The sequence below is a fragment of the Octopus bimaculoides genome, chromosome 28 (assembly GCF_046866305.1).
Source record: "Octopus bimaculoides isolate indiv1 chromosome 28, ASM4686630v1, whole genome shotgun sequence".
Classification (NCBI taxonomy): Eukaryota; Metazoa; Mollusca; class Cephalopoda; order Octopoda; family Octopodidae; genus Octopus; species Octopus bimaculoides.
In genome coordinates, this window is record NC_142955.1 from 14,834,019 (window position 1) to 14,847,672 (window position 13,654).

At 36.3% G+C, this 13,654-nt stretch overlaps 2 protein-coding genes across 2 annotated transcripts; one reads left to right on the forward strand and one right to left on the reverse strand.

Moving 5' to 3' along the window:
• The first annotated feature begins 827 nt into the window (after positions 1-827).
• On the forward strand, positions 828-8,399 carry LOC106873073 (uncharacterized). Its single transcript, XM_014920290.3, has 3 exons — positions 828-1,035; positions 1,510-2,832; positions 6,950-8,399. Exons 2-3 carry the CDS (start codon positions 1,671-1,673, stop codon positions 8,302-8,304), a joined length of 2,517 nt encoding a protein of 838 aa, XP_014775776.2. The 5' UTR covers positions 828-1,035; positions 1,510-1,670; the 3' UTR covers positions 8,305-8,399.
• A 4,298-nt stretch (positions 8,400-12,697) lies between these two features.
• LOC128251096 (uncharacterized) lies at positions 12,698-13,629 on the reverse strand. Its single transcript, XM_089344572.1, has one exon. The coding sequence runs from the start codon at positions 13,627-13,629 to the stop codon at positions 12,793-12,795; it is 837 nt and encodes a 278-aa protein (XP_089200698.1). The 3' UTR covers positions 12,698-12,792.
• Positions 13,630-13,654: the final 25 nt, after the last annotated feature.

The window sequence follows — 13,654 nt, forward strand, 5'->3', positions numbered from 1 at the left end:
ATGAGGTAGAAGACTGAAAGCAAATGACCGAGGCTTGTATGGATAGTAACGTCATTGTTTTCAACCGGTTAAAACACATGTAGTGAAATAGATATACGATGTCACACAAACGTACAGCTGTGTGTCTGCGCATGCGCGTACATGTTTTGATAGATAGATAGATAAAATGTGTGTATATATAGACATACAGACGCATATATATATATATATATACACCGCACAACGCTTTGTTGACAATCCATAGCAGTAATTATTTTCCCTCAATAGACGTCAGTGATTGGTTGAAATTACCGAAACACGACAATTTTTTTTACATAAAATAACTTCGAATACAAAAATTTTCTATCAGTTCTATAAGACAAAATATACAAGTATACGAAGTTTGAAAGTGTTTCGGTAGGAAACACACTAAATAAAACATAAATAAAAAGTGGCGTCTGCCAAATCAGAAAGATCCGCCAATTGCATACGTATATATATGCGCTTGTGCCTATGTCCACTAATTCATCCTGTTTTCGATCCTTACATATATTGATATATTGCATGATCTTTGTGAATGACAGCCTCATTGAGCCAGTATCGATCGCTTCGCTACCAGTTCTTCGTGTAACCACGTTGGGGCTATTTGTTGTTCGACAGACAGGGAGACTTATAAGCTAGCTTGGAACATGTAGAAGTTGGCACCAGGAATGTTACGAGGATTATAATCAGTGTTTCTACTTAGAATTACATTCACATAAAATATCTAAAACTATTTGAAGAAAAATTTTGTTACATAGACCAGGCATGGTATTAACCTGAAAAGTACGGACAAGAGTTGGCTCCCATGTGTTTCATATAAAATATACGCATGCGCCATAATTGTAGTTCCGTTTTGGTTTTTAAAAGAAGTTTCTCTCGTGCGTGTATTTCTTTTAATTAACTTCTACAAACACTTTTCATACGTTTTTCAACTTCACACACACTCAATTAAAGTACGTTTAATACATATTATACACACACTTTTGACAACTCTTTCCTTTATGAAATATTTCCGTAAGTATTACACCGAAAATATTTAATCTTTTAATTCTGTAGACGATCTGGTTGGGACTTGTTTCTATTTTGCCTCCTTCATCTTTTATGCATGAGAGATGTTTATGATTTGTGTGAGATTTCGCTTATATTTCTAGCAATGGGAAAGGGATGTCGATTAATATAAAGATCTTCACCCGTCAACAAAAACAAAAACAAAAACAAACAGCCTGGTAGGTGTTAACTGTAGAAAAGGAATATGACCAAAAAAATTGCGCAAACGAACTTCGGGTGGGAGGAGAGGACTTTCGGGAAAATGCATATATATTGTTTTTTTTATTGCGTAATCGCCTCAGGTCTAAACAGCAATGTCAAATTGTAAGCTCAGTTGTTCAGGTAAATGTTTATTGCTGTAGAAAGGTAAATTTTCCACTTTTGAATCTGTATTTTTAAGTAGCCTCCATATATTACACTAATGTTTCTTTATTATTTCAGAACATCATATGACATTGGGATAACTGAAGATACATCCTCAATATTTATCATATTTTAAGACTGAAAGCAATTGATGTACTAAGCAAATTCTTTGTAAAGAGTGAACTATAAGAAGGAAAGCAAGAACAATATATATACATTGTGATTTGAGGAGAAAAATAATGGAAAAGAGTGAGAAGATTGAAGAATTGATGCCCTGTGAAGATATGATTAAAGAGATAAGAAAGTTGTCAAATGAGTGTGATGTCTGTAAAAGGTCCTTCTCTCAAGAAAGTGACCTAATTGAACACAAACATATTCATAGAAAAGAAAAGCTATATCATTGTGACATCTGTGGTAAATCATTCTCTCACAGTAGTAACCTTTCTAAACACAAGCGGGTTCACAGAGGAGAGAAGTCCTATCATTGTGATATCTGTGGTAAATCGTTCTCTCAAAGTAGTAATCTTTCTACACACATACGTATTCATACAGGAGAGAAGCCATATCATTGTGATATCTGTGGTAAATCATTCTCTCATAATCGTAACTTAACTGTACACAGACATAGTCATACTGGACAGGAGCCATATCACTGTGATATCTGTGGTAAATCATTCTCTCAAAATAGTCAGTTAACTAAACATAAACGTATTCATTCAGGAGAGAAACCATTTCATTGTGATATCTGTGGTAAATCATTCACTGACTGTAGTAATTTAAATTCACACAAACGTATTCATACAGGAGAGAAGCCATATAATTGTGATATCTGCAGTAAATCATTCTCCAGTAATAGTCACTTAACTGCACACATACGTTTTCATACACAGGAGAAGCCATATCATTGTGATACATGTGGTAAATCATTCTCTCAAAATAGTCACTTAACTGTACACGTACGTATTCATACAGGAGAGAAACCATATCAGTGTGATATCTGTGGTAAATCATTCTCTGATAGTAGTGTTTTACCAAGACACAAATGTATTCATGCGGGAGAGAAACCATATCACTGTGATATCTGTGGTAAATCATTCTTTGATAGTAGTAATTTAACTAGACACAAACTTACTCATACAGGAGAGAAGCCTTATCAATGTGATATCTGTGGTAAATCATTTTCTCAAAATGGTGATTTAACTAAACATAAACGTATTCATACAGGAGAGAAGCCATATCATTGTGATATCTGTGGTAAATCATTCTCTAATAGTAGTGTCTTAACTAAACATAAACGTAGTCACACAGGAGAGAACACATATCATTGTGATTTTTGTGGTAAATCATTCTCTCGAAATAGTCATTTAACTGAACACAAACTTATTCATACAGGAGAGAAAAGAAAAGGGTAGTTTGTATGGGTTCTTTTGTAAACTACTTTAATATTCCTGTGATTTATGTAAAATTTCTTTGTTTCCAAATTTTATCCCTATCTCCCCTACTTCCTTGCCCTTTTCGTAATGTAGAGTCCTCCGTTCCAGAATACCTCCTCCTGCCAACTCTATACATGGTTCTTTATTGAATATCACTTCCACAATTTACTGTATATTTATTAATTTTTCTATACAAAACAAAAGAGACTGCAAAAGGAAAGCATAGGGCATAACTACACTTTAGTGCTCCACTACAGACTATTTTCTCATAAATTTCAAGAGTCATGTTTTATATCAAACTCAGTAAAGGTCTGGATTACAATTATCTTACTAAAATTTGAAGAAAAAATTTCTCAAGGAGAGTGTCATCCTTTTCGACTCCACCTTGGTTTTATCAGGGATCATAGCTATCATAGCCCAATTGATTAGGAAAAGGGATAGCCTAGGCGAGTGCTAGTAAGGCGAAGTTGGAAACGATTGCGCTTATTACATGTCACCGTCATGGAAGCAAGGCCGCTGCTCTGGCAGTGATCTTGCTCGGATGGTGCTGTTAGCACTCCACTGGCACGGGTGCCAGTCATCGAATTTGGTTCTGTTTCGATCTCACTTGCCCCAACAGGTCTTCGCACGCTGAGTTTAGTGTCCAATTAAGGAAGGTTGGCATGTGTGCCAGTCAACAAATTTGGTTCAATTTTCGATTTCATTTTTCTTTCTGTCAGCAAGATTTGGTTGCTGTTTCTAGTAACTCGAGCGACCAGGTAAAGGCTCTCTCATTGCCTCGTCTTGTTCCCTTCGTCACTTGTTGTTTAGTCCTCAGTCGGATCTGATTGAACAGATATGATGTCCCAACTGTGACCATTCCATCTTTCTTCCCAGACATAATGGACTCTACGTGTTTATCACAGGATAGAGGTTTTTCTATTCTGTATATAAGAAAAAGTTTGGCTATGTTTTCTAGCAGGTCATGCAACCACATACAGGCTCCGTCGTTGGTCTGTCTCAGTAATAATTTTGTTGTAATTTTAGCCTCAGATCAACCCTAATGCAGCAAATCTATGTTGCCATAAAAACATCTCTGGTTATTAAAGAAGGGCTTTGTTAGGTGAGTGGGTGGACCCGAAAGTTGTTGTTCGCAAACAGCAGCAGTAGTTTTTTTCAGCTGACTACACATCATTAATTGGTTAAAATTACCCAAATACGACAACTTTAACACAAAATGACTTCTAAAATACAAAATTTTGTCAAGAACGTTAAGAGTAAACCCTGTTCTAAGTGACACATTCTACCAGTATCCGAAGTTTCAAAGTGTTTAGTTAAAAAAAAAATTAATTAAAAAATCTGTTGGTCAGATTGAAAAGATTCCATTTTAGACGGTTTCTAAAGTGGAGTGTTTTTGGACCTTGGCTACAGCAATAACTAGTCCACTCATTGTGGATCCTTTCTTTAGGCTTTATTTTTCAGCAGTTTGACATACTTAATAAAAGCAATTTGTTTCAGATTTTGTATTTCTTGTGCTGCAAATTTGATATGAAACTGTTCTTTTACATCTGGGAGGAGTCATATTTAAATAAAGCCTAAAAACACACACAGCAGGTGTTGTTTGTCTGTTTCATTTTTTACATTGCTTTCTTTTCAAAGTACTTGATGTTTGTTTGAGGCCCCATCTATAGTTTTACCAATTTATTTGGCCAATCGATACAGAAAGGAGCCAATTGCATACGTATGTGCTTGTATGTTACATACACACAGCCACACACACATAGTTGTACATGCGTGTGAGTTCCTATATCTGTTCCTCTTCTTGTGTTCTCACTGAATTAAACAATGGCCGTGCTATCCAAACAAACCTCGGTCGTTTGCTTTCAGTCCACTACCTCATCCTATTTTCACTCCTTCACATGTATTGGTATATTGCATGTTCTTTGTGAATGAAAGTCTTATTGAGCTTGTGTCATTCGCTTCGCTTCCAGCTCTTCGTGTAACTGGGTTGGGACTATTTGCTGCTTGATAGACAGGGAAAACTTATAGGCTAGCTTGGAACATGTGGAAGTTAGCATCAGGAATGTTAGGAGGATTATAATCAGTGTTTCTATTAAGAATTACCTTCACATAAAATACCTAAAACTAATTCAAGAAAATTTTTATTACATGACAGACAGTTAAGGAATTGCATTAAGCCAATAAGTACGGACAGGAGTTAGCTCCCGTGTGTTTCATACAAAATATACGCATGCGCCATACTTGTAGATCCGCTAGAGGGTCTCGTGCATGAATTTCTCTTAAACACTTTTGACACTCAATTAAAGTACGTTTAATTCCTATTATACACACTCTTTATAAGAACTCTTTCCCTTATAAAACATTTCCGTAAGTATTACACAATGAAAATATTTAATCTTTTAATGCTGTTGTCTCCTTCATCTTTTATGCATGGGAAATGTTTATGATTTGTGTGTGATTTCGCTGCTATTTCTAGAAATAGGAAAGGGATGTCTGTAATTTATGCGAGATTTGACTGCCATTTCTAGCTATGGAAGGGAGATGTCTATTATTTGTACGAGTTTTGGCAGCTATTTCTAGTTATTGAAGACAGATGCCTGTGAGGTTTGGCTGCTATTTCTGCCTATGCAAGCCCCCATCTACACTCTCCATTGTTGCCTCGTTAGTCTGTTATATGTTTTAGTTTGAGAAATATTCTGAAGTACACTCCAATCACTGAACTGTTCAGTAAGAATTCGATACTTTATTATAATTTATGGAATGTTTGTTTCTTGATATAAGTACAGATGTGTGCCGAAACCACTAGTAATTTATTTTCTCATAACTTGTTCAAGGTGCTGTGCTGTGGAACAGAGTTGTAAATTCCATTACTTGAAACAAGGATAAAAATTTCAAAGCAAGATATTATCTTACAATATTAGGCACTGTCATGGTATTAGCTGTCAGAAGTGGTGTTTTCAAACGCATGGATATAGGTGTCGAATCTATTCCAATAACTTTCGAGTGATAGATAGATAGAGAGAGAGAGAGACAGATAGCTCGCTCCAGCCAGTCATGGTATTAGCTGTCAGTAGCCAAAGAATCAACACAAACCAGCAGTAATGTTCCTTGTCAGATTTTTGTACTTTCACTTCTGACAGCTAATACCATGACAGTGCCCAATATTATTCTTTTTGTTTCTGTCAATTTTGGGGCGTTTCTGATGCTTATAGTTAGGAAGGTAATGACGAATGGAGAAATATTTATTGAGAAGGCAAATGGAAACAAAGTCAGAAATAGTGGAATCTATGAAAAATGTAAAAGAAGCACAACTGAAAGAGAGAGAGAGGGAGATGATTTACACTCTACAGGGTGATTCAAAAGTCACCACACTTAAGAACAATTTTTTTTTAAAAGAAACAGTTTTTCTATTTAACTGTTTCTTATAACGAAATGAATTTTTCCTATGCATGGTGACTTTTGAATCACCCTGTAAATTGTAGAATTTTAAAAACAATTTGCTTCATAGCTGTGGTCACATGACCTGCTAGAAATAACAGTGCATTTCTCTTAAATTTCACCTTTCATTTATGAATATTGAAAACTATATTGGAGGATGATGTCTTAGATATACAATACTAAAGAGTATGACAAGACGGAATGTCTTTAATTGTATTTCTGCTCAGTTAGAGATGCTCAGGGCGAAACAACATTGTCAAATTATAAGTTCAGTTATTCAGGTAAATGTTTATTTCTGGAGAAATGTAAATTTTCCACTTTTGAATCTGTATTTTTAAGTAGCCTCCATATTTTACACTGATGTATCTTTATTTCAGAATATCATATGACATTGGGATAACTGAAGATACATCCTCAATATTTATCATCTTTTAAGACTGAAAGAAAATGATGTACAAAGCAAATTCTTTGTAAAGAGTGAACTATAAGAAGGAAAACAAGAACATTATATATACATTGTGATTTGAGGAGAAAAATAATGGAAAAGAGTGAGAAGGTTGAAGCGTTCATTTCTGATGTCTGTAAAAGGTCCTTCTCTCGAAAAAGTGACCTAACTGAACACAAACATATTCGAATAAGAAAGAAGCCATATAATTGTGATATCTGTGGTAAATCATTCTCTCAAACTAGTAATTTAACTGTACACAGACTAATTCATACTGGAGAGGAGCCATATCACTGTGATATCTGTGGTAAATCATTTTCTCAAAATGATCACCTCACTAAACATAAACGTATTCATTCAGGAGAGAAACCATTTCATTGTGATATCTGTAGTAAATCATTCTCTCAGAGTAGTAATCTTTCTAGACACATACGTATTCATACTGGAGAGGAGCCATATCACTGTGATATCTGTGGTAAATCATTCTCTCATAGTAGTGCTTTACCAAGACACAAATATATTCATACAGGAGAGAAACAATATCATTGTGTTATCTGTGGTAAATCATTCTGTGACAGTAGTGCTTTACCAAGACACAAACGTATTCATACAGGAGAGAAGTCATATCATTGTGATATCTGTGGTAAATCTTTCCCTGTTGGTAGTGACTTAACTAAACACAAACGTATTCATACAGGAGAGAAACCATATCATTGTGATATTTGTGATAAATCATTCTCTTGGATTAGTAATCTTTCTACACACAAGCGTATCCATACAGGAGAGAAGTCATATCACTGTGATATCTGTGGTAAATCATTCTCTCAAAATGGTGACTTGACTACACACAAACATACTCATACAGGAGAGAAACCATATCATTGTGATATTTGTGGTAAATCATTCTCTAGGAGTAGTAATCTTTCTACACACAAACGTATTCACACAGGTGAGAAGTCATATCATTGTGATATCTGTAGTAAGTCATTCTCCAAATGTAATGACTTAACTAGACATAAACATATTCATACAGGAGAGAAGCCTTATCAGTGTGATATCTGTGGTAAATCATTCTCTCTGAATAGTATCCTTTCTAGGCACAAGCGTATTCATACTGGAGAGAAGCCATATTACTGTGATATTTGTGGTAAATCATTCTCTGGTAGTAGTAATCTTTCTATACACAAACGTATACATACAGGAGAGAAGCCATATTATTGTGATATCTGTGGTAAATCATTCTCTGAAAGTAGTACTTTTCATAGACACAAACTTACTCATACAGGAGAGAAGCCTTATCAATGTGATATCTGTGATAAATCATTCAATCAAAATGGTGACTTAACTAAACACAAACGTATTCATACAGGAGAGAAGCCATACCACTGTGATATCTGTGGTAAATCATTTTCTAATAGTAGTGACTTAACTAAACATAAACGTAGTCATACAGGAGAGAAACCATATCATTGTGATATCTGTGGTAAATCATTCTCTCGAAATAGTCATTTAAATGAACACAAACTTATTCATACAGGAGAAAAAAGAAAAGGGTAGTTTGTATGAGTTCTTTTGTAAACTACTTATTCTTTTTAATATTTCTGATTTATATAATAAAAATTATGATTCTGAAAACAATGTTTTTCCAAAAATTTCAGTTTTTTTCTTTCTTTCCAAATCTTCTCCCCTACTTGGAATACCAATTTACTGTATATTTATTCTTTATTAATTTTTCAGTACAAAACGGAAGAGACTGCAAAGGGAAAATAATGGGGCATAACTGTAGTTTAGTGCTCCTCTACAGACTATTTTGGGGGTTTTCAAACTTTTTGACTTATAAACGCATATGAAATTTATACATAAATATTTGCTTAAAATAACATATATTTTTACATTTCTTTATTTAACAGTATTTAACAAATAGGCTTATTGTCAATTAAAAGATTTTGATTAAAAAACATATATAAAATCAAATTGCCCATAAAAAGTATTTGCTGTCTACGGATCCCCTGTCTTGTCCTTCGCGGACCACAGTTTGGACTATTTTCTCATAATTTTCAGAAGAATTGTGCTTTATATCAAACTGAGTAAAGGTCTAGATTACAGTTATTTTACTAAATTTTGAAGTAAAAGTTTCTCAAGGAGAGTGTCATCCTTTTCGACTCCACCTTGGTTTTATCAGAGATCATAGCCCAATTGATTAGGAAAAGAGGTAGCCTACATGAGATGCAGTTTCATTAAGTGCCAGGGAGAAGCACTCTAGATGCTCTTCTGAATAAGACAACTGCTGGGAAAGAATTTACAGAAAAATAAACCTCTGTATTTGGCTTTTGCTGACATGGACAACTCTTTTGGCAGGCTTCCTTGCTCCTTTATTTGGTAGTTTATGTGGTAGCTTGGGATGCATGAGTGGTTTGTGACCCTAGGCGATGAATTCTCAATGCGCAATGGTAAGTCTTTTACCACTGATGTTAAATGAAACTAGCATGCTCTTGATTGAGCTGTGGCTCTGTTGTGAAATGGAGATCCAATATGTTATTTGCCCTGTTTGGTCTGAGCTCATTTTTCTCTATGAATAGGGCACTGGTGAGGTTAAGCAGGGACTCCACCTGTACTTGTTTGCAATGAGTCATTCTTCAGAGCATGAGGGCCCCTGGCCATTTGACACTGAGGAAATTGAAATCACCCATAACAAAAACACTCACATGATGTTCCAGTTTCTTGAGGGTTTCTTTTATTCTTGTGAGGCAATCTCCAAATTTCTATGTGTAGTTTGGATCATCCGTTGGGCGATATGTATTGCATGACTTTACTGGGTTGTCTTATGTATACAACTACTTATAGTGTCATATACTGAATTTGAGTGTGACAGTAGGATCTGGGGCATGATGTGTTCACAGATGTATCCAGCAACTTCACCATGGGTCCTTTCCCTTCTGTCCATTTGCAGTATAGTATATTTTGGTGCGTGTACTTTTGCATCTTTTATATCAGGCCTAAGATGAGTTTCCACAAGTGCTATGCATAAGACTTGATTGCATGAGCAGTGTCTCTCTGGAAAAAGATTTTGCATTTGTTGTTGTCATGCAACAGGCCGCCAATATTTAGTTAAAATATTGGCATGACGATTGTGCTAGCATTAGGTGAAGCCATCCTGAGTCTGTTGATTGTGGCAGTCTTGTGCAGTGGTGGGCGAGGTTCAGTTTGCACTTAATGTAGCCAGGTCAGCTGTTGCACGATCTTTTGCACCATGCACAAAAATGACTTTTGCTCAGTTGCTGCATTTCGTATAACATCTGAAGAGAGCACTGCATCCACATACTTCCTCTTTGGAGAAGATTAGTGCCTTGCCTCTGAGAAGTATTTCTCCTGAAGGCTCTCGTAGTTTTGGCAGGGTCTCAGTTGAGCAAACAGTGTGTACCATCTTCCCCATGCTAACATTTGGCTTGCAGGTAAAATGTGCACGTGCTCGTCTTCACTCCATATTTTTATTCCCTAGTGTCGAGTATTCCATTGGAGCCTCCATATTTAGGTTGCTTTTTGTTTGCTGGTTTCGGCTATAGTTTCAGTTCTTTCATCTTTTCCTTTTTCTATTGTATGTTTTTGCTTGTGGTCTTTCCTTCCTTTACTGATAGTAGCCCTTACATTCCCCTGGGTTGTCCACAGGGGTGGGGACTCCATTCTTTTGTAGGACTACTGTCACGGAGAGACTTCTGGTTTTTGCTATCTTTTCCCTACTTTATCAGCCTGGAGATGGGAGCGATGATCTCCCTTGGATATATTATACGGGTACAAAATGTGTGCTGATAACGAACTGGAAACGATGTTTTCCAGGCGCTGAAAGACGTACATACATACATACACACACACAGAGGTTGGACTAAATAATGGAAACACCTTAAAATTTCAAACAAATTTATTTTAATATGGGGTAGGACCACCTTTGGCAGTAATTACAGCTTGAATTCTATTAAGTATGGACTCATACAAAGTTTAAATTTTTGTCCATTCTTCAGCTAAATCAGTCTCCAGTTCCTGTAGCGATGATGGTGGCGGATATCGACTCCTTACTTGTTTTTCTAAAATGCACCATAAATGTTCAATAATATTGAGATCTGGGGACTGTAGTAGCCAGATAAGAAACTCAACTTCACTAGAATGTTCCTCGTACCATTCAGTAACAACTTTAGCGATGTGAATTGATGCATTATCATCCCGAAAGATTGTGTTTCCCTCCAGAAACAGTTCCGCAACCATAGGATGAATTTGATCAGATAAAATGCTTAGTCTTGACCATTAATTCTGCCATGAAGGGAAACCATTGGGCCAAATGATTTCCAAGATATAGCCCCCTAGATCATCACAGATCCTCCTCCATGTTTAATGTTGGAAGAAGGCAGTCTGGGTCAAATGCTTCTTTTGGCTGTGTATATATATATATGTGCATATACATATATATATATATATATAGTTCTGCAACACATCACCGCTTACTTTACAAATTGTGAAATTTGTGATTACACGTATGCTGTAGTTTGCAATGTTTGTCCTGGACAGGAAATTAGAACAAAGAGAAATGCAAAATTTTGCATTAAACTTGGGAAGTCTGCTTTGGCAACAAGTCAATGGATTATATGCAATGTTTTGAGTGGCACAGGTGCTTCAAAATTGGAAGAATGTTCCTGGAAGACCATGAACAATACTAGAAGACCTACCATGTGCATCATCTCCAGATGTGTGGAGAAAATTGATCAGCTTGTGCATGAGGATTATCAGAGAACAATCGTCATTCCTGATGTAGTTAGTGTCTGCATCTGCTCAGTTTGTCCCCTGCCTGCTGACCACTGATTAGAAAGTGCATCATATCAACGTCTATCAAGATCTGTGTCAGCGTGCCACTGATGACCCATGTTTGATGTCAAGGATCATCACTGGTGACAAGAGCTGGGTCTACAGATATAACGTGAGACAAATCAGCAGTCATCACAATGGAAGAGAAACAACAGAGCCACAGCTCAATCAAGAGCATGCTAGTTTCTTTTGACATCTGTGGTAAAAGACTTACCATTGCACATGGAGAATTCATCCCCTAGGGTCAGGTTGTCAATAGAGAGTTCTACTGTGACATTTTGAAGCATTTGTGAGAGGACATTCAACAAAAGCAACAGAGTTTTGAAGTAGGGAGGAATGGATTCTTCACAACAAGAATGTGTCCTCTCGCTGAGCTCTCCTCCCTCGTAAGTTTCTTGCCAAAAACATGGTATTGCTTCTGCATCTGCTCTATTCACCAGACTCAGCAGCTGTGGACCTCCATCTCTTCCCCAAGATGAAAATGCAACTCAAATGTTGCCATTTTAAAAACATTGTCGAGATCCAGAACTAATCACAGAAGGTCCTCGACTCACTTAAATGAAACAACTTTGAGGTCAGATTCCAAGAGTGGCAGGAACGCTGGGACCGGTGTATTGCTGTTCAAGGCGACAATTTCAGAGATGATGTCAAGACACAACTAGTAATGAAATATAACTCGTCTGAGAACCTTTTGAAACCACCTTGTATGCATTTGAGAGGACATTCAGCTTGTATGCTGTTCACAAACCACTCATCTATCCCAAGCTACCACATAGACCACCAGATAAAGGAGCAAAGAAGCCTGCCAAAAGATTTGTCCATGTCAGCAAAAGCCAAATACCGAGGTTTATTTTTCTCTGAATTCTTTCCCAGCACTTGCCTTATTCAGAAGAGCATCTAGAGTGCTTCTCCCTGGCACTTAACGAAACTGCATCTCATCTAGGCTACATCTTTACCTGGAAGTGATAGTCATTAACAAACCATGTATAGGGTTAGTAGAAGGTGTTGTTCCAGAAGAGAGTTTCCCACATTATGAAAAGGGCATGGGAGTAGGGGAGAGGATGGGGAGAGAATTTGGAAAGAAAGAAAAAGACTGAAATTTTTAGGAAACCATTATTTTCAGATTCATAATTTTTATTACATAAATCAGAAATATTATAAAGAAAAAGTAGTTTATAAAAGAACTCATACAAACTACCCTTTTCTTTTCTCTCCCGTATGAATAAATTTGTGTTCAGTTAAATGACTATTTCGAGAGAATGATTTGCCACAAAAATCACAGTAATATGGTTTCTCTCCTGTATGAATACGTTTGTGTCTTGGTAAAGCACTACTGTCAGAGAATGATTTACCACAGATATCACAATGATATGGCTTTTTTCCTGTATGAGTACGTATATGTCTAGTTAAATTACAATTTTGAGAAAATGATTTACCACAGATATCACATTGATAAGGCTTCTCTCCTGTATGAGTACGTTTGTGTTTAGTTAAGTCACAACTATCAGAGAATGATTTACCACAGATATCACAGTGATATGGTTTCTCTCCAGTATGAGCACGCTTGTGTGAAGTTAAAGCATTACTATGAGAGAAGGATTTACCACAGATATCACAATGAAATGGTTTCTCTCCTGTATGAATACGTTTATGTCTAGCTAAGTGACTACTGTCAGAGGATGATTTACCACAGATATCACAATGATATGGCTTTTTTCCTGTATGAGTAAGTTTGTGTGAAGTTAAAGCATTACTATAAGAGAAGGATTTACCACAGATATCACAATGAAATGGTTTCTCTCCTGTATGAATACGTTTATGTCTAGATAAGTGACTACTGTCAGAGAATGATTTACCACAGATATCACATTGATACAGCTTCTTTCTCCTATGAATATGTTTGTGTTCAATTAGGTCACTTTTTCGAGAGAAGGACCTTTTACAGACATCACAGTCATATGATGGCTTTCTCATCTCTTTTATCACGTCTTCATGAGAAATCACTTCTTCAACCTTCTCACTCTTTTCCATTATTTTTCTCCTCAAATCACAATGT